This window comes from Ambystoma mexicanum, chromosome 9 (genome assembly GCF_040938575.1).
Source record: "Ambystoma mexicanum isolate Mex_15411 chromosome 9, UKY_AmexF1_1, whole genome shotgun sequence".
Lineage (NCBI taxonomy): Eukaryota > Metazoa > Chordata > Amphibia > Caudata > Ambystomatidae > Ambystoma > Ambystoma mexicanum.
Window position 1 is genome coordinate 224286174 of NC_090931.1, and position 23735 is coordinate 224309908.

The 23735-nt window shown below is 41.9% G+C and overlaps 1 protein-coding gene across 5 annotated transcripts in view; it reads left to right on the forward strand.

The window, feature by feature from the left end:
* LOC138487891 (NXPE family member 1-like) overlaps nucleotides 1-23735 on the forward strand; it is a 391648-nt gene that overhangs the window by 147852 nt on the left and 220061 nt on the right. For all 5 annotated transcript variants that reach the window (XM_069614512.1, XM_069614511.1, XM_069614513.1 and 2 more), the window contains one exon: nucleotides 11367-12076. In XM_069614512.1, the coding sequence (XP_069470613.1) occupies nucleotides 11367-12076 (710 nt within the window). The remainder of the gene's footprint in view (nucleotides 1-11366; nucleotides 12077-23735) is intronic.

Here is a 23735-nt window from a genome sequence, read left to right on the forward strand (position 1 = left end):
ACACTTGTGTATAGGCACGTTATAAATGCAATATCATATCATGATTGTCTGATAATAAATGACAATTTCCTGTTGTGGTGTGACAGTAAATCATAATGCTTAAGGGTTTTGCATTCACCATTCACTGTTGTAAAAAGGGATGCAGTAAATTCTTCAAAAAGTAATCTTTTTTTGTTTCTTAAAAAAAATTGTTTGAAAAACTGTTACTCATAATTCATAATCGATAGGAATAGGTTTTTTTAGGAGACTTATGGTACTTACTCATATCTTTATGGTGAAAATATGGCCTGACAACATTTGGAAAGTAGTAGAGGTAGCTATTAACCAAATGACATTGGACCTAATTATATTGACAATTGAAGAAGTAGATAACTCATTACAATAATGATATCAACAGATATCTTTTTCACAAACTAATTTAGCAATGTTAATGAATCACCAGGAATTATAGATTTCTTACATAGGATGTTTGAGAGTTATGATATGGAAGTAGAGAATCAAAAAATCTGAAAATTCAGATGGGGCACTCTAGATTATAAAATGGACATATTATGCAGTTGATTTGAATACTACTAAAAAAGTCAGAACAAGGGTAGACACCAATATATTTAAAAGGTACCACCTTATCTTTGGGTTGTACTTCTTCAGCTATCTTCAGCACTTTTTCAGATTAATTAAGCGAATCAGTGAAAAAACACTAGCCTTAACTAATTGTGGAAAATTAAATACAAAAAATAAATACAAAAAAATACAAGTAACGATGATCAGGAAGCCACTACAAGACTCGTTTTTACATCACAAGACAAATCAGACTAAGCAAGTAGAAATCCACCAATTAAGGGTGAGTGAACTTAAAGAGAAACTAGTAATTAATATGTACCATGTTTTATTGGCATCTTTTCAGCTTCGCACCATGGGGAAAGGCTTATCATTTATACTACTCTAGAACATACAAGTTCATCTCTTATAGAGGAAATTGATTTATTCTAACTTTACCGAAAGTTGAAACTTAAAACATTATTTTCCAGATTAGATTCAGATACACAGCAAATGTATGAGGACACATGATACAATGAGCCTAGAACCAAAAGTACATTTAAACCCAATAGGCAAACACATTGTCACATTGGAGTGTTTTCACTAAGCCACTCTTAGTGATTTCAAATGAAGTATGCAAGAAATAAACCGACCCATTGATCACAAAAAGAGAGGGAATCTTAAAACAATTATGGTGTAATCATTCAATTATCATTAAACTAGCTAATAAAGGAGGAGCATTTGTCATTATGAATAACAATTATTTTTTTTAATGAAGTATTAAGACAATTGGGTAGTGTAGATACATACATGAAACTTGAGGCTGCTCCAATAAGCTCTGTAAAAGAACTTACTGAGAACTTTAGAACAGATGATAATACATTGATCAACCGTACAACTAAACAATTTTCGATGACCTAATATAAATGAACCCCTATTTCTTACATTCTACCTAAGATACACAAACGTCTAATTAACCACTAGGAATGTCAATTATTGTAGCAAAAGAAAATATATTAGAACCTCTTTTGACACACATTAACACTATCATACAAACCATCATTCAAACAAGTGAAACATGTCTTGTAGATACAATCCATTTTTTTAACCAATGATTAAAGATGTACCCTTCAATCCAGATGAAGAAATTATGTTTACTATGAATATAGTTGGTCTGTATTCATCTATTCCACATCAGGAAGGTATTGAGTCAATGGGTGTCTGGTATTGAAAACCCAGCAAGTAGGGGCTAATACAATTTTCGTTTAAACACTACTAAAACATATTATGTTAACCAATATATTCTATTGCTAGCACCTAGTTTTCATGCTTATGATATAAGGGTATCCCTTATTGTCAATGTTTACATTATAAGAGAATTATCTCAGAAACACAGAAGTTACACTTGAAAAATATGAACATTAGTGCAGAATTGAGAGAATGAGGCTATAATGAACAATTATTACATTCTGCATTGGATAAAACTGAACAAATTAACTTATGCAAGAGGAAGTGATTCCCAGGTGAAGTCAAACAAAGTCTGGTCACCGCTCTCTGCAGCTTTCCGCGGTTGGAGGCTAATTATCTATCCTCTATTCTTTGCCTCTTCTCTTTATGTTCCTGTTCTCATTATTTCTAGCTCCAATGCGACGCTCAACAGCTGCTCCAACTTCCTTTGCCGCAGCACGCATAGTTTACTCACTTGCTAGTTTATGCTTATTGACCATCATAATGCTTGCTCCATTATGCTTCTCCCATTTGATTGCTTCTGCCTCTCTGATACTGTTGACATGTCTGTTTTAAATTCTACTTCCTGTAGTACTCCCAAAGCTGTTTCTTATCTTTTTGTAATTATTCTAATCGTCTCTATCCTTTGCTCTAATTACCCTTGACCTGTTAATACTGCTCTTTGGAATGCTGGCTCCCCTTGCAACAAATCACACTCTGTTTTAGATACATTTCTCCATCTGAACCTATACTTTTTGTATATTAGTGAGACATGGGTCTTTTCTTATAATACTGCTATTCCTGCATCTTTCTACTCCCGACACAGCTTTCGTTCACACACCTCGGCCCTTGGCCCTTGGGGGTGTAACTGGTATTTGTTACTGCTCACCTTTTGTTTCTTTTTACTAGTTCATTGCCTTTCACTTACTTCTTTCTCTAAACCTAAACCTTTGACTTTTTCACTTGTCTATCGTTGTCCTAGTCCTGTGGGATCTTTCTGTGATCATATTGATATTTTGCTTTGTGCTATTTTACCCTATTCTACTCCATTTATACGTCTCTGTGTTTTTAATCTTCATCTTTTCATTTCCCACTCATTTCTTCTGTTTCTTTCCATTCTTGACTCATATTTTCTTTCTGCCCTCCCTACTCCTCCCTCTCATGTATCTTGCTCTTGTCTTGATCTTATTTTCATTTCATCTTTATCCACAAGCTATGTTTCTGTACATCCTGTTTAATTTTCTGATCATCATCTTCTATTCTTTTCAATTCTTACTTCTCTCCTCTCACCTACTTCTGCTTTTCTCTCTCTACATCTCTTCTCTTGCTGCTATCACTATGTCTTTTGGAATATCCTCTAATTTCTATCAGATGATATCCAGCTCCTTCTGTCTTTCTCCTCGTTCTCATCTTCTATTCATAATAACCTTACATCTTGTCTTCTAGCTATCAAATCATGCAGTTCTCTTTTTTCCCGCTAATACTATTGCCTCTCCTTCTCCTGCTTTCTTTGTTTAATTTCCCCCTTCACAACTACCTATTTCATCTTCTGCTCATAATATTGGTCTTTATCTCAATACTGACTTATTCTTGCCTCATCATATTTCTATTTCCTCATATGCCTGTCGCTATCATCTATTCAACATTCGCAAATCCCACCCTTTTCTTATGTTTTTTTTGCCACTAAGCTTTTGATCTCCTCACTTTTCATGTTGATTTTATTGCTCTGCTACACTCTTTAGACTTCCAGCCTCAAGATTGGCTCCTCTAAAGTCTGCCTTCAATGCTTCCATGTGTCTCTTAAACCTTCTTTTCCCTTGTAATTCATTTTCTCTTGACATTTTCTTGGCTGGCTTTCTTTTCACTCTTCAAATAAGAGAAAGAGTGGGCACTACTGCGTTAGTTAATTGGGTAGTCTATACTCGGTGAGGTATTTAGTCCTGTCGCCAGATCCCTCAAAGTGACTACAATCAACAGACAAGAGATCCTTGAAAAAACACCAACAACCAAAGAAACTCCGCTTATCTATGTTACCAAATATTCTGTAGAAAGCAACAAAGTCAAGAAAACTGTCCTGAAACATTGGCATTTCTTATCAGAAGACAGAACATTGGGATATCTGTACACCACTCCACCAATGTTTGCTTATACTAGAAGTAAGAACATTAAGGATATGCTTATACGCAGTGACTCTCAAGTACAACAACAAAGAACAACAAAGAAGGGAACTTATCCATGTTTAAATTGTTCAAATTGTAATATGATTCAGAAGGGGGATGTTGTATACCACCCAAAAACAGGACACAAAATTTACTTGAAAAAATTTGCAACATGTGACACCATGAACGTCATATATAGTATTAAGTGCCCGTGTGGCAAATTTTATGTGGGACAGACTGCTCGTAAAGCGAAAATTAGATGGAATGAACATCGCTCTAACATTCGCACAGGCAACACCAAATCTCCAGTAGCGAGACATTTCAAAGAAGCTCAACACCAGATAGCACAATTGAAATTTCAAATTTTGGATGTAATAGAAGTGTATCAAGGTCAGAGGGTGGATATTAACAGACTTTTAAACCAGAAAGAAACTCTCTGGATCGAAAAACTCAACTCCATGCAACCGGATGGTCTCAACGAGGAATGTAATTTTGCATGTTTTCTTTAAAGGCAATTATAAAGTTGAAATTATACCTTGCATTTTAGAACGTAAGTATGTTGTCAACTATAATATGTTCAATAATGTGTGTAGAAGACTGGATTATATGGCAATAGAGCTCTAATAAGCAAGCAACTCATTTATATTAGTAGCAGTTCACATTGAAAAAGATCAAATGTATATTGTCGTGCTCTAATAATTTTGGAAACACGTGCATTACTTTGGATGGAGCAACCATAGTTTATATAGCTACTAGATCATGTCTTTAATTTATGTTTATTTTTATATTGAATTATCAAGTATGTTGGATCTTAGGAGGTTCCCTTAGAGTTTAGCAATGAGAAGGCTTTATTTAAAGAGCTTTACACATGAATATAACTATTTACAATCATCCAACAACGATTTTTGACTAATTCAAAATGGCCGCCGGCGCGCGATGACGTCATCACGTTGATGACGTCACTGCGTTGTATGCCGGCGCCATTTTTTCAATATAAAAGCAAACGGGACAACCAGCATCGCGTTTTCACGCGAGCGAGGTGCCCGGATGCTATTACCTTGGTCTACACAACAGGTAAGACTCCCCCTGTGGGGAGGGTGAACTTTAACCAACAGAATAATTCATATATGTTATTTGTTAGGGTTTGAATATATTTTGGTTATTATTTATATTACCAGGAAGTCAAAGAAGTGATATTAAAAGACATGCAACGGCTAACGTAAACAAATGTGCTTGAGTGAAGGGAAATTGGAATTACCAATAAGGAAAAATAGTAAATCAGGCCAAAGATTTGAAGCAACGTTTTACACAGGTACTTTTTCCATAATGTGTATAGTTACAATTTAGAATACATGATTATCTCTTTGTTATGCAAAATTACACAAAAACTTTAGTTAATTATTCTTTTCTTTACTATTAACAGTTCCTGATGAAGGTCTATTACTGACCGAAATGCATTGAACAGTACAATGTTTGCTAAAGGCCTCACAAAAATACAAATGATTGAATAAAAATATTTTTACCATAAATTCATCGGAATTATCAACATTTTCTCAAGAATTATTGAAGAAATCAAATACAAAAAGACAACTTCTATACAAAGTAAATAAGAAGAAATTTAGTGGGATATCCACACGAGTCCTTCCAGTAGACTGGTGACAATTAACCAGTCAAATATCATATTTTCTTTTCACTCTTGCCATAAATGTAACTCTCTCCCTTGTTTTCTAATCTCTCTATTTATTTATTTATTCATTTATTTATTACATTTATTATATGCCCAGATCCAGAGGTATCACGGCGTATTTACAGACACGAACAAAATACAATCTTGGTGATGAAAACAGCATTGGAACAAGAGATACAATTTACATTTCTACATTATATACACTGGCGATACATTTATGTACAGTGGATGCTAGGAATGGGCCTGGGATGTGATGTGCTTGGGAGTATCTAATACTGGTTGAATAACCGCGTTTTAAGTAATTTTTTGAAGAGCGGGAAGGACGTTTCCTTCTTGATATTAATCGGTAGGGCATTCCAGTGCCTGGGAGCAAGTACTTTGAAGCTGCTGCCTCCTGCTTTTTCTCTTTTAATCCTTGGGATTTCAAGGTTTTCTCTGTTGTTAGATCTGAGGAGTCTTGTCTGGGTTTTCTTGGTGATAGTGTTAAGGATGTATTTGGGGGCTTTGTTGGCGATGCATTTATGGGAAATGCTGAGGGTTTTGAAGAGTATTCTGGCTTTGATGGGGAGCCAGTGATTTTTGTCTCCTAATATTAGAGATATGATCAGATTTTTTTTATGCCTAAGGCAGCTCGGAGAGCTTTGTTCTGCATGAGTTGTAGTTTGGAAAGGTTAGTGTTGGAGGTGCCAAGGAAGAGGACGATGCAATAGTGAAGTTTAGATAGTATGAGCACTCTTGCTAGTGTAATGCAGTTTTCAGGTGTCAGGAATTTGCTACTGAGAGAGATAATTTTGGCTGTGTAGGCGGTAGAGGACGCTAGGGTGTTTACTTGCTTGGACATGGTAAGTGTCGCATCCAGGTAAACCCTGAGTGTTTTCACTTGTTTTAGTACTGGGATTGTGGTGCCATCGATGCAGAATGTTGCATAAACAGGCTGTAAGGAGGCTATCTTGGAAGATGATCCTAGTATGAGCAGCTCTGTTTTATCGTCGTTTGCGACATAGGGCCTCATTACGAGGCCGGCGGTAGCCGTGCCCTTCTTAATGATTTTTTACCGGGCACATGGAATGGTCAATTACCGGGTCATGCCAACCTTGGCGGACCCGGTAATTGCCCATTCCATGGGCCCGGTAAAAATGAATCCCTATTCCCATTTGAGCCCCATAGGGCTCAAATGGGAATGGGGGAGGGAGCTAACAACAGGCCTGTTAACGGTTTTCCCAGACGTCCTTTCCGGGTCCCGCGAGGGAACCTCGTAATAGGGCGGAGTGGGTTTAACGGCACCGGCACCATTACCGGTGCCGTTAAATCCATTCCCCCCACCTCGTAATGAGGCCCATAGACTGTTGTTGGCCATCCAGTTTTGGATTATTGAGTAAATCTTATTGATGAGTATGGAGTCTTGCTCATGTTTACCTGTTAGGGGTATGAGGATTTGAGTGTCATCTGCGAAGTTTGTGTAGATGACACCCATGGCATCCAGTGCTGCGAAGAGCAGCTTAGTGTAGGCATTGTACAGGGTAGGGGAAAGGCAAGAGCCTTGAGGGACACCTAATGGGACTGGTGTGGGATCTGCTGCTTCTTTACCAATGGCGACTCTTGAGGTTCTGTCTGCGATAAATGATTTAATCCAGTCTGTGGCAGGATTGGATAGGTTAAAGTTATTGTTTAGGGTGGCACAGAGTTTGTCATGGTGGTCAACCAGGTCAAAGGCTGTGGAGAGGTCGAGGAGCATTAGTAGGCAGAGTTTGCCTGATTCTTTGGTGGCATCCATTTGTATCTTCAAGTCGAGTAGGGCTGTTTCCGTGCTATGGTTGCGACGGAACCCTGATTGTCGGTCTCCTAGTAGTTGATGGTGTTCTAAATGGTTTTGAATTTGGGAGTAAGCTATTTTGCTGATGATTTTCAGGAGAAATGGGACGTGGTTATGGGTCGGTAGTTGGTAGGGATTGAGGGGTCCAGGGTCGGTTTTTTGGGGCGGGGTGTTAATCAGGCTTTTTTGATACTAGTGGGGACAGTGTTAGAGTTAAAGGAAGCATTGACAAATTCAGTTATGACTGGTGATAGGGTGTGGCACAGAGTTTGACTAGATGGGAAGGGAATTGGTCTTCTATGCAGTTGGAGGCTTTGAGTTTCGTTATGGTGTCTAGTAATTATTTGTTGGTGACAGGGGTGAATTGAAAGGGGTTTCCAGTAGGAGTGATAGGACTGTTTGATGCAAAGGTAGGAGGCTTTTTTTTCTTGCAAAGGAGCATTTTTTTGCTGTCTATTATTTTTTGTAGCGGTAAGATTTCGGAGGCTAGTGCATCTTGTATCATGGTGCACCAGGTTTTGCTGGAGTTATGGGGTACTGTCACTTGGCATGGGTTCTCGAGGATGGAGAACAGTTCTTTGCTGTCAGAGTTAGCATTGGTTATGCACTTGTTAAAAGCGTTAGCTTTCTGAGAGATTATGGCCGATTTTATATTTTTTGTTAGCTATTATGAACGCCTTTGCTGATTCGTTGGTATTGGTTTTTCTATGTAGATGTTCGAGTGATCTTTTAGTACGTCTCATGTTAGTCAGGTTTCTGGGATTTCGTGGTAATGGGAGCGAGTGCGTCAATAGTACGGGTGAGACATTGTTAATAGCAGTCTGCTAAGTAATCTGGATTGTTCGTATTGGGAGTGACATTGGCTAGGGCCAGGTGCAGAATGGGGGAGAGGTCTGCTGTGAGTTCTTTTGAGATTTCTGGTTTCGAAGGTGTCTGGTGCTTTAGGGCTGGTGGGGACAGTATTTTTAAATTCCAATGTGAACGTGATACTGAAGTGGTCCGACCATTCTACGGGAAGGATGGACTCAATGGTGACTTGAGAGTTGAGGGAAAGGATCCAGTCCAGCGTTCTGCCTTTGGAATGGGTTTATTTGTTTATCAGTTGGGTGAAGTTAATTTCTGACATGGCTGCATGAAAGGAGGCAGCGTCCATGTCAAGTGGGTCGTTATAGCCTAGATTGATGTCCCATAGGATAATGCACTTAGTCTTGGGTTTTATGAGGGGCGTGACCAGTAAGAGGATGTCTAGGTTAGGGTGACTAGCTTTATTAGGTGACCTGTATACTATTAGAAAGTTCGTGGTGGTTTTGGGGTTGGGGGAGAATTTAACTAGTAAGATTTCATAGCCCTGTATTTGCTCCAGTGGGCACTCTCTAACTTGTAGCGAGGTTCCGGCTATTAGAGCAACTCCACCTCCTTGGAGGTTGTTCCTGTCTGTTCTAAGGATACTGTCCCCGGGGGGGTATGGCGATGGCTAGAAGGGGGCCTGCGGCAGGGTGTAACCAGGTTTCGGTGACTGCTAGAATGTCATGTTGTTGATCTATGATGAGGTCGTGGATTTCTATGGCATGTGCCTCTAGGGATGGAACATTGATGTGAGCGCCTCTGATCGTAGGTGAGGGCACGAGGAGGGGTGTGCTTACTAGGTTCGGAGGTTGAGTCAGGGTTTTGAATTCTATGGATGATTTAGTTTGTTTTTTGGAGAAGTCTTTGAGTGATCTTTTATTTGGAATGACCATTGTTTTGGTGCCGGTGTCTTTGGTTACAGAGGGTCTGGGTATTTGATGGTAGGAGCTGGTTCTGGCTCTAAGTCAATTGAGTCTGGTGATCCCCAAGGAGAGTATAGTTTGACAGATGGTTTTATTTCAGTGGCTAGGAGAGATAGGCCCATCTAGATTGGTGTCATTGGTGCTAGCGATTCTGTGTACACTTCTAAGGGGAAATGGGGGGAGGTATGGTAGAAATGGGGTGGGGCAGGGAATGGGGTGGTGACGCTGACAACCTAGTTTAGCGAGGCCATCATTGACTGAGATGAAGAGTCGTCCTGTGCAGGGCACAGAGTGGGGCATTATACAAAATGGGAACATGATAGCGGTTAGGAATGATGACATTCTTGGTCGTGTGTAGTTGAAGGCAGATGTATAGCAGAAATACGACAAATAAGTCTATTTTTTCACTTAGGTAGCACAAGACTTTGGTGGTGGCTTACTCAGTTGTACAGGCTTAAGGTGCAGGTGGCAGCTGGTGACATATGGTGAGGTGACAGACTTTAAGCAAGTGGCAGGTAGGGGTGAGGCAACAGTAGCTGGCAACTTACTAAGTTGAGGGCAGAGTCTGGGGTCATAGTAGCCATAATAATGATCGCTATAAGGATTGTTAGCAACAGTATTTAGATAAGAACAGATAATTGATGTCAATACAACTCTAAACAATGGTGGTATGAGGTAATACTGAATATCTACACAACCTAGGTTGCAGCATTCATTAGTAAGTTAAAACAATTTAACATTCAGCATACGGAAGGCTAAACAACATGAATTCCACAGGAGGCTGTGGATAGGAGGTGGAGGTAACGTGGTGGTTGGTTTAGAGCTAGCTTGGACTAGGATCGCTCTTGAAGACAATGGGGCTGCTATAAGTGAGGCAGCGTGAAGCAGTCGGTTGTGGCATCAATAGGGCTTTCAGTGTGCAGGTCTGTGTTATAGTGTCAGAGTTAGACAGGACAGGAATGAGCAGGAGGTTCAGGTTAAGAAATATGGCGCTTTCTGGAGTAGCTAATGGGCGGATTGTAATTAGCGCAGCAAATTGTTTACAGGTGTGTCTAGATGGGCGGGCAGCTTACCGGCATCTATGCAAACTAGAGGGTAGCTGGTGCTGGTAGGGCAGGGTTCGGCCTCGGCAGCCTCGAGACAGGCTCCAGACAGGCAGAGATCCTTATAGTGTTGACTGCTGGCGCGTGATTGGCCCGAAGTAGCTGGTATTGGCCAATGAAGTCACGCGTGCCGGTCATATGGTGAGAAGGAAGGCAATAAGGGTCCGGCAGCCATCTTGGATAGGGAATTCGATTTCGTACAACTCTTAAGACATAACTTCTTCACATAGAAAAACAACTATGATTACCTTTGTGTAGTTTTTAATCATGCACTTTATTGTACTGTAAAGTGTGTTCTCTGTTCAGCTTGTTGGCGTAAAGCGCTATGTAAGTCACAAATAAATACAAATAAAATTAATTATTTTGTAGGAAGACAGATTAGAATTTCACCCGAAATGCGTTGGGCAAGGACAATCTCCAAATCCATTCTTAGAGAGATTACCAAGTACTTTATGATTAACAGCTTTGATTTATAATGTTCTAATTTATAATGTTGTATTGATTCACTTTTGAGAACTATGAGTTCAGTTATATAAATGTATTTGTGAACACATGGAGAGATGTTTTTTCATAAGAACGGATTAATGAAACCAATGTTTAACTTTTTATCTTTTCACTACATTGTATTGTTTGATTTAAATGTTTGATATGAGGAATGGTTACTGCACATTCAAAATGTATTTAATAATTCTACATTCATGTATTAAGTTACATTCTTGTGGTTAGAAATTTATTTGGAATGGTTTATATTGAATAGAGTGCAACACATTTTGTTTGGATTTGTGATGTATAGTTCTTGGGACCTTCAATTCTAGGAGAACCTACTTCTTATCATCGGACTTGTCACCAAAGTGTGTATGTCATTTAGAAAACATACACTTTCTTGAATATTTCTGAATTATCTTTGAGACACTAGCTATGCACTTTGTCAACCATTACATTGAAAACCAAGTGCTACAAGTGCTACATGTTCAGCCATTTTGAACTTGCAAACATCCACTGCCATTGTGAATGCATTAGATATTCAACATTTCCATACATTCATAATTGTATCTTTCTTTTCCACCAAAGCTGCAAAATTTCAGGTATTTTTACAGAGATTGCGCAGAGGACCCTCAAGTGAAGGTGGAGGTAAAGATCGCCGTTACTGAAACTGACTTGGAAATTACTGAAATCTTTAATGAGATTAATAAGACGATAAGCAATGTCCCTTTTATCCATTTGAACCGCACGACAAGTGCCGAAAAGAGCAAGGTGACGATATTGGACCCCAAAGACAAGTATTGCATTGGTGATAACCTAACAGTTCAGATTGATGTCTATGATTTCTCTGGCAAGAGAAAAGAATATGGAGGAGACTTTATAAGAGCCAGAATTTACTCTCCAGAAGTCAAAGCAGGAACATCTGGTATCATTGTGGACTTGAAGAATGGCTCGTACCATGTTCATTTTACTTTATTTTGGGAGGGTAAAGTTCGAGTGTCCCTGCTGCTAATGCATCCCAGTGAAGGGGTGTCGGCTCTCTGGAGGGCAAGGAACCAAGGTTATAAGAATGTGTATTGGATGGGAAAGTTTGTCAACGGAACACGTGATGTTCAAACTGAATGCGGATTAAAATTCAACACCATGGAAGAGTTGTGTGAATACCCAAACCACTGCGATGGCGAAATATTTTACTGCATAAAACCTGAGCATGTACCATGTAATGAGCTAAAAGCGATGGCAGCCAGAATACGGCAAAATTCCTACCTGACCGACTTGGAAAAAACCATCTTTGACAAGTAAGGAGACTGGTTAATGTGGTGGCTTTTGTGCAATGCCTTGTGGGTCCCATGAGGCTGGTGTATGATAATGGCACATAAATACTTAATTGAACTTTGTATACTCATATTAAACCTATTCTCACTGAGGAGACTGTTAATCACAGCAACATTTTTTATTTCACTGCAGTTGTATTTTTACACAACATGTTAAGTGATGGGGCGATAATAGAAAGATAATGCTATTGTGGTTTGGGCCAATTTGGAAACTATCTACCATAGTTTTGGCAGCTCCATAAATACATGTTAGAGTTGCAAACAACTCTGCAATATACAATAAAGTGCATTGCAAGTTGGTAAATTCTACGTCCATGCGTACCAAGCTGCTTGGACTATGCGTGGGATCATTGAAACTAAAGGGTTATTATGAGTATGGTGGTACATTGAAAAATAGGGACTATTTCAAATACTGCCATATTTTATTGACTCCTTATGGGTTTTGAGGTACTCACCTCATGAAATATATTTTGATCTCATTAGGAAAACAAACTCATGCCAGGGAAAGCCTTGATGAACCAACAAGCAGTGACCTGTGACTATTCACAGGCCACTGATCCAAAGGTTTGTTGGCATGTAGATTTTCATGAGTCATGTTTGGGGGCCAGCGACACCTGCCCCAAAAGAACCCCTGTACTCATGTCCCCGCACTCCACCCCAGGCCTCCCTTGCATCCCCAACCCCTTAAACATGTTAAACCTCTAAGATTTTCAGTGCAAGATTGATATAGATGTATGATGGGGTTTAACCTTCCCCAGTAATCAGTGGGGGGATGCTAGGCCCCATGTAGGACCATGGGGCATGCATAGGGCCCAGTGCGGGAAGGCAGTAGGGAAAACCTCAAATGTTTTTAGATGAATCTCTAGAAAATGGAAAGTTTATTGGACCTTGCACAAACTAAAATTCTAGTTGTTCGAGTTCCCTCTCAGCTACTTTGCCAAGTGCATTGAAATACTGATTACATATTACAAGGATTTCCCTATAATTGTAAGTTCTCCCGAAAGGATGAGGTTACAATGTGTTTGCCCACTTATTTGCCATAATAGATGCTTTAGTGCTCCCTTTTCCCTTTTGGGATATTCTCAAGGCACAAGGACCAGTATAGCAATAACATATGCCGTCGCTGTGATAACGTGAGTGTAGAGACACTGAGACATGTCCTGATTGAATGTCAAGATACTCGCTTTAACAGGATCAAAACGCTATCAAGATTTGCTGACAAAGCATTGTGACTGGAGACCCTATCTTTTTGTGACCCACAATGCTCTGGACATGAAAGACTTTTGACATGGGCAGTGATAATTCTTCTACGCAACCTCAGCCTCTTAAAGTGAGAGTATGTATGAAGGGGTGAATCTTGGAAATTCATACCTTTCCTTGCTTATTGTGTGCCTGTTTCTTCTATCTTTTCTTCTTTTAGTATGATTTTATAGGACCTGTAGGCTTAAGCACACATTTTATGAATTGATATCTTTTTGTTTTAACTTTCTTTTCTATCGCCATCATTTTGTGAAAAGTAAAATTTGTTTTATTTGTCTTGACCGAAACACAATAATAACACATGTTTTAAAAAAGATAGAACAATGCAGGGGATGAACTAAGTGAGGGCATATGCCTCTATTATGCTCATATTCTCACCACCTTGGTGGAGGATGAAGCACAATGGGCAGAAAGGCATTTACTAACCCTCTACACATTTTCCGTCATACCTCACAAAGGGATACTCTGCTTTTGCAGGTCTCAGACCCAATCAAAATCTTGCCCTGAGTCAAAGATTCTTAAAAGTGAAAGAGTGAGGCAAATCATACTGATTCATGATGATCCTAACGATATGAACAATTTTCCGTCTTTTTTTATCCATGCCCCAAATTGCTATATCAATGGGAAGTATTTTGTACTATGTCTTCATTTCTAATGTCCAGGTACACAAAGCATTGGTATGAGTTTCCCGAAACGCCCAGGTACACCCAACATTGGTGTGTGTGTGTGTGTGTGTGTGTGTGTGCATGTGTGCATGTGTGTGAGTGGTTGTGTAGGAGGGGGCAGGGTGGTGAGTGTTTCTGTGTGGGAAGGGCATGCAAGATTGTGTCAGTGGCATTAGTGTGTTTTGTCAATAAGTGTGCGATTGAGTGTGTGTAGGCAATATGTGTGGGCGGGCTGTGTTTGCAGGGTTACTGTGTGGGAGGACAATTGATGGGGCTGTGTGTGTGTTTGAGAGCAGTACATGTGTGGGGGCAATGTGTGGATGCAGTGTTTGTGCGTAGGAAGTGCAGTGTTTGTATGTGAGTGCGTGTGTGGCCAGTATGTGTGTGGGGGCAGTCTGTTTGGGGGGAGCAGATTGTGATTGAGGGGGCAGTGTGCGTCCCCGCAGGAAGAAGTGTGTAAGTGGGCAGTTTATTTTGTGGCAGTGTGTGGGTGTAGTGTGTGGCAATGTTAGTGTATGTTGGCAGTGAATTTGAGTTAAGTGTGTGGATGTGTGGAGGTCAGTGCATGTGGGGGCAGTGTGCATGTGAGGGAAGTGTGTGTGGGTGTCTGGGGGCAGAGTTAGTTTGTAGGCACACTGTATAAGGGCAATGTGATTGGGCCATGTGTGTGGGACAAAAGGAACCAACGAAACCAAATGAAGCCCCACGAAAGGCAGAGGCCCCCGGCCGGACCGTACACGGAACTCCAGAAAATGATGGACTACATGCGGGAGGATTTCACTGCCCTCCATTCCAAACTCAACGATATGAGTGGGACATTAAGCTCTATTAAAGCCCGGATGGAGAAGACCGACACCAGAGTGATAGAGGTAGAAACCAGGGTCAGCCTGGCAAAGACCATATCGGTGTGCTCCGAGCTGAAGTGGCCACTCTTTCCAGACAGGTCCAAACGGTCAGCAAAAAGAATTACGACTTGGAATCACTGTACAGGTGTCCCTGAAGACAAAATAGACGGCCCTATGGAGGAATACGTGGAGCGCTACCTTCTCACTCTACTGGATTTCCCTAAACTCTCGCCTCAGTTTGCAATTGAATGGGCACACTGATCCCTGGCTGCGAAGCCCAAGCCAGGTGCTCCCCGTCACCCCATCATCGCACGACTTCTAAATTACTGAGACAGGAATGCTTTGTTACGTGCTGCAAGAACCAAAGTCGAACTGCTGCTCGGCTCCGCCAGGATTTATCTATACCCGGACTCAGTAGCTATCCAGCAGGAGCGCTAAACCTTCCTAGCCATTAAGAAAAAACTACGGGAGCTGGGGGTCAAGTATTCCATGCTGTATCCTGCAGAACTGCGAATCAAGCACGCAGACTGAGTTTTCTTCTTTACTATCCCAGAGGAGGCTTCCAAACCCCTTGATGATCACTTCCCGGGCTGACAGAGGACTCGTGTCACCCCTGCAAACACGCCTGTTCTCTCCTATAGGGGGAAGTCTCCTTCACTTGCCCATGTGACCGGCAATGAGCTTGCCCGCTTGTCTACTCTCTACAACAATTCAACCTTGTTGGAACAATTTGAGACTAGTTCCAGTTCCACCCACGGTCTCTACTAGCCTAATCCCTGTTTTTTGAATTGTACACCACACTTTGCTTAGTTCATGCTCGCTCTGGAGTAACGGCCGTTGTAGGTGCCTTTTCCAGGCTTACTACGTGTGAGAGAAAATAAAATAACCACCCCTGTCGGGGAAGGAGGCACTGAGACCCGGCTGCAAGAGTTCAAAGGATGGTTTATTTCTCCAGCTAGGAAATAACCCCAAAAAAACCCCTTCCAAACATTTACATCATACTTGTGTATATATATCAATTAAAGTAACTCTAACAAAAAATGCTAAATGGACCCGATTGGCCAGGCGGTGTGGTGCTGTAGGTGTGGGTGGCATATCTTCCTTCTGGTTGGATATCTTGTGCTCCACGCAGGTCAGGGTCCGGTCACTGTGGTCACTACCTAAGCTAATATGTTGCATTCGAAAAACACTAAATAACAAATTATCTAAAACATTTTGCTACTTTTCATATTTCTACACAAGTTACACATAATAATTGTCAGTACAATTGGGTCATTCGGGGCTTTAATTAGAGGCCTTGACCTTTATTGTGCATGTAAAAGAATCAAGGTGTGTTTCACATATCTCCTAAACTTCAAACCTATTAATATGAGAAAAAATATATATTGTAGTAAAATGCTTAAGGTTAGTAGTGGGTGTGTTGGGTGGGTTTCGTAGCACAGGGGAGGGTCTGGCACTTGAAAGAAATACCTTACAGGGAGCGCAGGGGCAAGATGGCAATAAATTGTTCTAAATGGGGGTGGGTGGCTTGCACGTTTATGGGGGCGAACAAGCAGAAAGTGCCTAGCTCATCCTGGTTCACATGCTGGTTCTCATGCTAGCAGTGATCTCAGAGGAAGAAAACTGTATCATATTGGTTGTTGCAACTTTCTCCGGCTTCTGCGTGAGAATGGGAGCGCAAAGCTTTTCTTTGCAGGGGGAGTGCAAGGGTGGGGGCCAGCCAGCTGCCTGCGCACCTTGTGTGTGTGTGTCTCTGTCCTTGGCTGCTGCGGTGGAAGGGGAGCTGAGCATTGCTGTACTATCGCAGTGAGGCCTGTTTACCCAAGATGGAGTCGAAAGGGGGCACAAAAGATGGATGCCCCGTGTCCTGCTCAGTAGTCCCATCTATGTAGCAGTCAACCGTGGTTAACTTTACATAAGGGCAAGGGGCAATGCCACTACCGGAGGCACGTGGTCCAAGCCTCGTACTGAGGAGTGTACGGCACGAGGTGGCCTGGGGAACCCTCACTCCCATACATACCCCCCTTTTGTTACATCTAAAGTAACAAACTATTTATCTCGTTATTTCCGTTCTCCCTTCGGTAGTGCTCAGCTTCAGCCACAGCCTCATCCCAAGCGGGTGTACCCTTTATTGGCATCCATGCTTTGCACACACTTCTCAAGCTGTTACCTCTTCTTGCGTATTCTTCTGGGGTGACCATTAAGTATATCCCAACATCCCTATCTAAATCTATCCAAACCTCGTCATACCACAGCAAGTTCTTTGGTTCTTTAATGATAGTGTGATGTAGATTATCGACCACGTCCCCATACTGCCTATAGATGGCAGTCATTCTATACTGCGGTGTGGTGTATTCTCCAGTTTGTACTTGGGCATCTATCATGGTAGCCACCGTTGTCTGTCAGCCCACTGTTACCATGATCATCGCTGAATTAGGCATATTATTTTCACAGCATCTAAGTCCCAGTTGGCACACACAGAATATTAGGAGAAGAAAGACAATAATGGGAATGAGTATCTTCGCTGCTATGTTCACCCATGAAGGTATCCAGCTGAACAGATTGTCGAACCACGTGTTGTTGTCTGCTCCACCTTCTGCTTTCATTCTTTCTCTTAAATTATGCAGTGCTGTTATCACGTGTGACAGTGTCCCGTTATCAGCATCTGAAGTAGGTACGAACGTGCAACACGCCCCCCAATTTTTTTTTCAAACACCACCGTCCACTGCTGTGATAAGATCTAAGACATATCTGTTTTGCATCGTCATCAGGCGCAGTGCACGGAGCTCTATTTTTATGATGTTGAATCCTTCTTCAGTGTCGTTAGCCAGCTGGATGAGCTCCCAGCGTGTTATCTGCAGCCATTTCGCGTTTGTCCTTGCTTGAAGGCCTGGTGCTAAAAATGATGCAAAAAATGTCTCTGCAGATGAGAAAAGCTTGTACTGCTGCGGGATTTCAGCAAGGAGTTCTCACGATTTGGAGGTAATATAATTGGATCTTTTGCTGCGTGACAACTTAGTTCTCAAGGCTTCCTCTGACAATAGTTCGTATGCTGGGGGCTCCGTGATTGTCTCATCGGGCGCTGTCGATGGTTCAGCCGATTGCCCTGCTGCCGATATGTCAGCCGATTGGCCTGCTGTCGAACTGTCAGCCGAAGGCCTTGCTGTAAACTGAACCTGGCTCTCTGGTATCACCATTAGTGCTGAGTGAAGTATGGCTAGGGCACAAGTTCCCCTCCAGGATGCTGGGAGATGCAGGTAAGCTTGATTGCCACAGATCCAGTATATGTCCATTAATGCAGCAGTGCCTTTTTTCATATATGGTATTATTAAAGTCTTATTGCACTGCTGTGCTGTTCCCATATTCGCCTTCCCTTCTCCATGGAAGCAACGTTTGTGCGGTATTTCCCTTTGAATCTTTATGGGTCTCTCCAGGGGTGTGACCCATGTCAGCTTGGTGATATGCTGTGACCAGATGGGGATGCACGTTTCTTTTGCCCACTCGTATGTTTCGTCTGGCAGCCCTCGAAGCCCCTCAGCTTTGCATTTAATCGTTTCATCATGCCACTTGTCGTCTGCATACCTTGTCCCTTTTATGATGAAAAATGGCTCTTGAAGGCAGATTACTCCTTGTCGTCTGCTGGTGCATGTTTGTTCGTTTTCCAGTTTTTCCATGGCGACTGTGTGTGCCTGAAATGTCTTTTTTATTCTACACAGCCAAACATTGGGCCTCAGACAAGGGTACTTTCTGTGGAACTAACATTTTTGGGGTTCCAGTTGCATGAGGAATAAGTGAGCACACGCAGCAACTTTCATTACTTGCTTGCTTTGCTGCGGCGCTCATGTCTGAATACCATTTATTTGATTGGTCAGGGTGTCGGGGGTCCTCTATTTCATCTAACCCCAGGTTATGATAAATATCATATCTGTTTTTTCCTGCCCCCCTTTTTCTCCTCCTTTTGTTTTTTAATTGGGTACCAACTTGTTGATATTGCAGCGGGAATATTCTGGACCATGCATCATCAATGTTGTTCATGGTGACGTGTGTATTCAGTAGCGGTTTCTGGTGCCGTGTGTGTGTGTATGCTTGTATTTCTGGAGTTAGTCAACCAATAGTAATCGTCATTTACATTCCATCCAAGCTCTATTTCCTTAGTCATAGTATTACTCAACAATGGAATAGCAGTTTTGTTTATATGCAATTGTTCATAGGGTGACGTTGTATTTATACTATTCGATTCAACGTTATAAGTGTCCTTCAAAATGGTTGTTACTCCAGTCCATATTAGTTTAGACCCTGGTTTTGTCATATTAGCCCCGCTCCCCCCTTTGTTCATTTCATTTGCCACAAATAAAACAACATTATACCAAATAAAATAAAACATAATTATTGCAAATAATATGGCAGCATATTTTATAACGCATTCCACATTACTTAATCTACTGGCCCTAGTGGCATCCCTATTTCTATCTAACATTTCAGCCTGCTCAGCCGTTTCGTCGCATTAGCTCATGTTGAATCTATGTGGGCAAGACAAATTTGTTAAGTCATCATGAAAAGAAACATATTTGCAATTGTTCATTCTTTTTCATCTTTTTGCTCAATTAGGCATTTAACAATTTCTTTCCATTTATCATAAAAATAATGATGAAAAATAGAAAAAATAACACTATTCATATGAGATTTAAAAAGAAAAAAGAGAGAGAGAAAGACAGAATATATTTTAAAAAAATTGCTTTTTCGCTATTCTTTCCCTGTCTTAGTTGCAATTTTCATCATTTCAGACCGTGTTAATGATGCCATCCACACAGTCTGTTTCATTTTGGGGGAGTGCGACACTGTGCGCCCTTCTCACATCTGAGAGGTGCACCCAGTATTTCAGTCCCTTCACTTTAACTGCAGTTGGGGTGCTGTACACCACTGTGTATGGACCATGAAATCTTGGTGAATTCCACCTTCTTACAAAACGTCTAACATAGATGTGTTCCCCTGGCATTAAAGGCCCCTCCGGGCTATCTGCTGCCAGCATGGAGGTGTCTGTTGCTACATCTTCAGTAAATGGCGGAGCAATTTGTTTTGCTATGCTGCGTACTGCACGCGTTAGCTGTGCTAGGTATTCCTTAAACTCTTCCCCCAGCACTGTGGCAGCCCTGTGTGCATCAGACGCCCTCCTAACAGGAGAGAGCGGCGTGTGCATTCTTTTCCCCGTCACAATTTCGTGCAGGCTTAAATGTGATCCTTGCATGGTTGATTTCTGAGTTGAAACAGTGCTAGGGGCAGACAAAATACCCAATTTTTTTTCAACGTGCTGCATAATTTCGATAAATTGCTTTTGAGCAGCCTGTTGATCCTCTCTACAACTCCATTGGTCAATGGATGATGAATCGAACATAGTTTATGTTTCACTCCCAGAAGGGAGGTTACTTCTTTGAAGAGATCATTCACAAAGTGCGTGCCATTGTCTGAACGGATCACGTCACATATTCCCCACCGCGAGAATACTTCTCGCACAAGGAACATGGCAGCACATTTTGTATCAGGATGGGGACAGGGGCCCGCTTCCACCCACCGTGAAAAAGGGCATACCACCACAATCAAGTATCTCGCTCCATTACATCTTTCTCCCATATTGGCGTAGTCGATATGTAGTTCTCTGAATGGACCTGTAGGGCGTGGCAAAGTGCCACGCAGGGTTCGTAATGTCATTCCTGAATTATAAGTTTGGCATGTAGTACATTCAATCACAAATTTAGACAAGTATTCGTGCAGATTGGGAACAAACCAATCCTCCTGAATGTCTGAGGCGATGTGTTGTTTTGCTACGTGAGCTGGGAAATGCAGTTGTTGGAATGCTACTTCTAATAATTCTACAGGCATCACTACCTTGCCTGTCGTTTCCTGTCTCCAAATGAAATCTGTGGCTGATAGTTTACATCCTCGTTTGCCCCACAACTCATGCTCTTCCGGTGGGGCCCTTCTCTGGAGTTCTATCAATTGTGCTATGGGCGTGTTACTGTATGCTTCTGCTGGTGGTTCTGCTGTGGCTGTTTTTACAACGTACTCTGATGTTGGTGTCTTATTGAAGTACGAGGCCTCCTTCGCTGCTGTGTCGGCTGCCGTGTTCCCCAATGAGACAGCGTCTGTGTTATTGGTATGGGCTTGGCATTTAACCACCGCCACTACCGATGGCTCTGCTAAAGATTCTATTAGTTCATTTAGTAACGTGGCATGTTGTACGGGGGAACCCTCTCCTTCGCCAGCGTGATAGCCCTGAGCGAACTGTGGTGGTGACGTAAGCTGAGTCTGAATATATTGTTACGGCACAATCATTGGCTGTGTAACGCACTGATTAGTGCAGTCAGTTCGGCTGCTTGTGCAGAGTAATGTGAGGGGAGGCGCTTTTGAACAATCACTTCATATGTGTCTTCTTCCATGCGCACTACTGCCATCCCCACATGTTTCTCTCCTGTCGCTGAGTTTATGGATGCTGACCCGTCTATGAAATAGATTTCTCCTTCTGTAAGGGCATTTTCTCTTGCTTTGGGAATGTCATCGCCCTCTCCCTCATACGTGCTACAATCGTGTTCCTGTAAATCCTCAGTTGTGCATGGCTCTGTAATGAATGTGGCTGGGTTCACTGTCTTGCATCCGACCACATGTACATTTGGACTGGATATTATTATTTCATAAGCAGATGCTCTGTTTTGTGAGTGTAGATTTTGATCTTTCCAAGATAGCAAATAATGAGTGTTCCGCATATAGCGTCGCTGAACATCCCATTACGATCGTGGCACTTTTCTCAATGGCGAAGGCCACTGCAGCGAGGGCCTGTTCGCAAGCGAAATGTCCCTGCATTACTGGGTCTAATATTCCACTGTAGTACGCTAATGGTTTGTGGCCTAGCGATATCTTTTGTGTCAAATACTGCTGTCATCAATGTTCCATTGCTGTGTGAAAACAGGAAAAATTCCCTTTCATAATCTGGATTTGCAAGGACTGGGGCGTCTGCAATAAGGTCTTTTAATCGAGAGAATTGGGCAATTGTCTCAGGTGTCTATTTTATTGGAGCCTTGTTCTTCTGTGCTTCCTTCAGTGCTTGTAGCATTGGCCGTGTGTATGCTGCATAATCGAGAATCCATGCTCGGCAATAGTTACATATGCCAAAAAATTTCTGCATGTCCTTCACTGTTTTTGGTATGATAGTGTGTCGAATGGCAGCAGCTCTGTCTGGTAGTATTCTTTTTCCATCTTTAGATATTTGCTGGCCGAGATATACAACATCTGCAAGGCAGTATTGTAACTTTCCTTTGTCCACCTTGTATCCCTTGGCAGCCAATACGTTAAGCAATGTTATCGAGTCTTCTCTACACTCTTCTGTTTTGCTGCAGACGAGTAAATCGTCTACGTACTGTATAATGGTGCTCCCTACATCTATGTTGCCGATGTCTTCTCGTAGTACTCTGTTAAAAATGCTTTGGCTCTCGCAATACCCCTGTGGGAGTCTGCGGTGTTCATAGCTGCTGTTTCCTAATGTAAAGGCTGTAAGGTACTGCGACTCTGTTGCGAGTGGCACAGAGAAAAAGGCATTTTTCAGATCAATGACAGTGAAGCAAGTTGCCTCTTTTGGTATACTGCACAATATTGATGCCGGGTTAGGCACTAATGGGAACTCTTTTTGGATGACGTCATTGAGTGGGCGGAGGTCCTGGACCATTCTCCACGCCCCTCCTTTCGCTTTCTTAATCAGAGAAATCGCTGTGTTGCATGGGGAAGTTGATGGCACTAAGATACCTTGGCTTAGAAGTACATTCACTGTTTCTCTAATACCTTCCTCTGCTTCTTTGGATATTGGGTATTGTTTCACTCTGGGTGGGAGGGCACCTGGTTTCAGTTTTATCTTTAAGGGAGTCACCTCATGCAACAATCCCACATTGTGTGGCCCTGTAGTCCAAATTTCAGGTGCTACCCTGGCCATGTCTTCCTCAAATATTGTCAGTGGGGCCTTTATGTTAGCCATGAGTGGGTTGTGTATTTCTCTATATTGGATCATAATGTCACATGGTATGCTTATTTCCACTATTATTTCTCCATCCCCCTCATAATCGGTAAACAATTCTTCATCAATTATATCTTTTAGCATTATGTTCGGCTCTATGCATAGCACACTTCTCCATTCGCGTCCCTGCGCGTCCAGGCCTATGACCACTATGCGTTTGTTGGAAACTTGAACTGCCTCAATGTCTATAGATATAATTGTGCCTGGCACTACATCTGTTGGTGTGATTGGGCGGAATATGAAGTCTGATGGTATTCTCCACTCTTTTTGTGTTATTTCAGGCACTACTCTGGCTAATACCTGTATTCCATAGACGAACATGTCCATGTCAATGGGGATCCCTCTTACTGCAACTTCCTTTGTAATCGTGCTTATTATCAGGAGTGCTCGTACGGGGCATACCCCTGGCGTCGAGCACACTATCCCTCTTTCAGTAAAGGCTATGGTCATGTTTAACTTACTGAGCAAGTCTCGTCCCATCAAATTGATTAGCGCGTCTTTGTAATACAATAAGGGTGCTCGCACGGTTTTTCCTCCTACTGTTACATCAAGATCTTTTGTGTAAGGAACTTTTAAAATAGCCCCAGAGAACCCCTGCGTCTCCAAATTTCTTCCCGAGAGCTGAAACCGCCCTTCTGTGAGACATGTTTTTTCTGCTCCAGAGTCTACCCTAAAGATAAACTGCTTGTTTCCTATCTCTGCCGCCACTAGTGGTTCCTCATTTGCACTTTGTGTGGTGCATAGGACTGGACACGCGAGTGCTCCCTGTGGGCTGTCCTAGTCTTGGTATCTTTGCT